This window comes from Chanos chanos, chromosome 14 (genome assembly GCF_902362185.1).
Source record: "Chanos chanos chromosome 14, fChaCha1.1, whole genome shotgun sequence".
Lineage (NCBI taxonomy): Eukaryota > Metazoa > Chordata > Actinopteri > Gonorynchiformes > Chanidae > Chanos > Chanos chanos.
Window position 1 is genome coordinate 2,251,997 of NC_044508.1, and position 3,864 is coordinate 2,255,860.

Below are 3,864 nucleotides of genomic sequence, written 5' to 3' on the forward strand. Positions count from 1 at the left end.
GAAGTAACACACACTTTCTCGGTCTGGGTGTAGGTGAGTGCTGAGGCGTCTCTGTATCTGGAGGTGGAGAACGAGATGTCTGTGGTTATGGGCTCTCGGCTCAGTCAGCTACGCTGCTGTCGAGACGGACGGGAGTGGGACACACTCCTAACCAGCCGCATCGTCATCGCATCAGGGAGCAGGTGACACTCGCGCACACACACACACACACACACACAGACACAGAGAGAAGCGTGTCAGTGTAGCTTCAGGGAGCAGGCCATTTATCGTCATTATAAGACAGTTGTCAGCTCTCGGGTAGTTTATGGTGAAACAGACTGTCTCTGCTGTTTCTTAACTCTTCACTACATCTGTCCCTGTGGTGTCTGATCAGAGCCACGGATGCAGAGGCACTGAGGCATTCTGTGAAATGTAGTTGATAAAAGCTTTAGTGCAGAGGATGGCAGCATATTTTTGAATTGTGGACCAAATTTAAAAAAAAACAAAAAAAAAAACCTCTTCAATTGAAACTTCTGTTTGACTGTTTGTGGTTTCCATAGTGACATCATCGCCGTGGCATGCGAGGACCGCACGCTGTCCGTGTTCTCGGCCTGTGGTCGTCGTCTCATCCCGTCAATCATGCTGGCCACGCCCGTGTCCAGCCTTCACTGCTCCGCCTTCTATGTCATGGTGCTGACCGGCGCCGCCTCCCTCTCTGTTTGGTAAATAACAACGTCATTAATATTAATGAGCATCATTATAATTGTAGCGTGTCAGAAAATGTGTATTATCTCAGGTAATCTTCTGAACTGTTTCTAATTTCTACCATCCCTTCCTATCCTAACGTTACCCTAGATAAGATACCATTATCATTGTTACGGTCAGTATAGCTGTCAGTTAGTCTGACTGTGTTTTTGTTTGTGTGTGTGTGTGTGTTTTGTGTACAGGGACGTGCAGAAACAGGTTGCCCTGGTCAAAAACGAGACATTAAACCCCATTTTATCAGGTGAGGCCATGGTTTTAAATCGGACCCCCACTCTGTGTTGGTGGAGAGAGAAAAGCTGGACGTTTACGTAGATCTGGCGGTTATAACTGTTTTTTTTCTAACCCTGTCTGTCTGCCTGTCTGTCTGTCTGCCTGTCTGTCTGCCTGTCTGTCTGTCAGGTACGGATGCTACGGTGTCTCAGTCTCTGTTAACTCAGCAGGGAGTTCCAGTCATCACTCTGTCTAACGGCAGATCCTACTGCTTCAACTCCTCTCTGGAGACATGGTAAAGAAATAACTACAGTCACGCTGTTTATTACTGTGACTCCAATTTTAATACTGCTCTGCTTCACCTCGGAGCCATCAAAAAACACTTCTCAAAAAACATTTCTCTCTCTCTCCCTCCCTCTCTCTCTATCTCTCACTCTCTCTCCCCTCTCTCCTTCCTTTTCTCCCCACCCCCTCTCTCTTTCTCTCCCCCTCTCTCTCTCTCTCTCTCTCTCTCTCTCTCTCTGTCTGTCTGTCTCAGGAATCTGGTAGCAGATAAGCAAGATACTCTAGTGCAATGCGCTGACTTTAGGAACTGCATCTCTACCCAGGATGCAATGGGCTCCTCGGGCCCTCTAGCTGTCATGCAAGGGCGTAATTTGAGGTGAGAGCTGACATCTGATTGGTTGTCAGTCTGATCGAGCTCTGCTCCAGTTGGCTTAGAGATAAAATAAGGATTGGTGGTGGTGTGACTGTGCTGTGTTTGTCACTTCTGCATTCCACTCTGGTCTGTGTGAATTATGCCTGTCTGTGAGAGGTGTAACAGCTCAACCTGTAAATTTGGCATATACATACATGTGTGCAGTGAATCAAACAGAGGGTTACAGAACTGGAGTTTTTGGTTTCATTACTGTACTGTTATACCTAGTCCCCATGGTTATGTTCAGGTAGAGATTGGAAATTTGATTTAAAAACAATGACTATTTGTGCCATCGTTAAAATTCGATTTTTTTTTTACTTTTAAATTTGAATTTGATTGTGATCTCTCTCTCTACCCTTCTGTGTCTCTTTCTGTGTGTGTGTGTGTTTGTGTGTGTGTGTGTGTGTGTGTGTGTGTGTGTGTGTGCGTGCGTGTCTCAGTGCGGGGCGGCTGGCGTCACGCCTGTCATCCACGCCCCACCTGTTGCAGACTGGCATGACTCTAGCGTTCCTGGAGTGTCAGCTGGCGTCCGCCCTGTCTCTGCTCTCCCCGTACGAGTACCGCCACTGGCTCCTCATCTACGCCCGCTTCCTCGTCAACGAGGGTGAGACACGGACGGACGGCAGGGGGGACTAAAAGAGAGGGAATGTTATTGTTTGGTTATTGATGTTAGTGATCAGATCAGAGCCACAGTGCACCCTGGTGATTTCTGACCAGAAAAGGACAGAGAGAGAAGCAGGGATGGGAGGGGTTTTATACCTGTATGGTTTTGTCCTGGACTTGTTTTTATATATATATGTGTGTGTGTGTGTGCGCAGGTTATGAGCAGAGGTTGAGAGAGCTGTGTAAAGACTTACTGGGACCAGTTCACAAGTCCAGCAGCAGCACCTGGGAGCCCAGTGTTCTGGTAAGAGAGAAAGACTAGTGTACTGCTGGGTGGAAGTGTGTGTGTGTGCGTGTGTGTGTGTGTGGGTGGGTGGAATTATTACCGGACCTGGATAGAAGAGCAGGCTAACTGTGTGTGTGTGTGTGTGTGTGTCTCTCTCTTTCCTCAGGGTTTGCGTAAGAGGGATCTGTTGACTGAACTCTTGCCAGTGATTGGTCAAAATCTTCGTTTCCAGCGACTTTTCAGCGAATACCAGGATCAGCTGGAGCTTCTCAGAGTCAAATAGCACTTTGCAACCGACCTTTTGACCTTTTGACCTTGACAGCTCCCTGTGAACTGTTCATCAGCTAACTCTAATTAAAGGGTGGATCGGTGGCTCTCCATGGAAACGGACAAATGCCCCGCCCCTCCCCAGCCACATCATTTAGCCCCGCCCCTCCAGTGACAGAACTGACCATATCAAAAGCCACGGAAACTAATTAAGCAAACAAACAAACAAGAAAAAAGAACGATAACTAATTGTTGAGGAAAAACTTGAATTTAGATCAAGTTTTGTTTTTGAAACGAGATGCCGTCTGGTGAAAGAAAAGCTGGAGGACAGCATGATTTTGATTTGGCAAAGAAAAAAAAAAAAAGTTAAAACTTTAATGCTGGGGAGACTAAACCACACCTACAGCCAACCCCCACCTCATACTCTCTCTCTGTCTCTCTCTCCCCCTCTCCCTCTCTGTACCTGTTTCACCTCCTTTGACTTACTGTTGACAGGAAAAGTAAGACAGGAACATGAATAAAGAGAGAGAAGATGACTCCAGTGCCTGGCAGCGGTGGAAAAGAGCTCTGTCGTCTGCAGCGCTCTGAGAAACGTCTGGAAAAGAAGACGTGGCATAACAGAGTTTAACAAAAACAAAAAAAAAGGAAAGGAGAGACATAATGGATTAAATGAAATATAGCACTTGAGAATAATGAGCCTCAATGTCCTGTGAATGAAAGAGTAAAACCCCACCTCTACCCCCCCCTCCCTTCCTCTTTCTGTCTGTCTGTCTTTTCCTCTCCTCTCCTCTCCTCTCCTCTCCTCTCCTCTCCCCTGGCTTTGTATAGTTTCCTTTGTGTGTTAGTCATTTGTAAATGTTTGTATAAGTTTTTTTTGTTTCATTTTCTATAAACAATGGCAGAAATCCTTGGGCAGAACTGAATGAAACAGTGTCGTAGCTGTTTGAGTGCATGTGTTGTTCTCAAATCATTTCAGATATGTCTTGTTTCATTAATGGGGTCAACATCATTTGCAACTGAATCTCACTATTCAGCAGTTTTGTGATGTGAAAAAGAA

The 3,864-nt window shown here is 46.1% G+C and overlaps 1 protein-coding gene across 1 annotated transcript in view; it reads left to right on the plus strand.

Annotated features, from left to right (window-relative positions):
- hira (histone cell cycle regulator a) overlaps positions 1-2,917 on the plus strand; it is an 11,671-nt gene extending 8,754 nt beyond the window's left edge. The window contains exons 18-25 of the mRNA XM_030791553.1: positions 34-182; positions 540-701; positions 927-985; positions 1,144-1,249; positions 1,493-1,615; positions 2,092-2,255; positions 2,470-2,558; positions 2,707-2,917. Coding sequence (XP_030647413.1) covers positions 34-182; positions 540-701; positions 927-985; positions 1,144-1,249; positions 1,493-1,615; positions 2,092-2,255; positions 2,470-2,558; positions 2,707-2,823 — 969 coding nt within the window. The 3' untranslated portion in view covers positions 2,824-2,917. The remainder of the gene's footprint in view (positions 1-33; positions 183-539; positions 702-926; positions 986-1,143; positions 1,250-1,492; positions 1,616-2,091; positions 2,256-2,469; positions 2,559-2,706) is intronic.
- Positions 2,918-3,864: the final 947 nt, after the last annotated feature.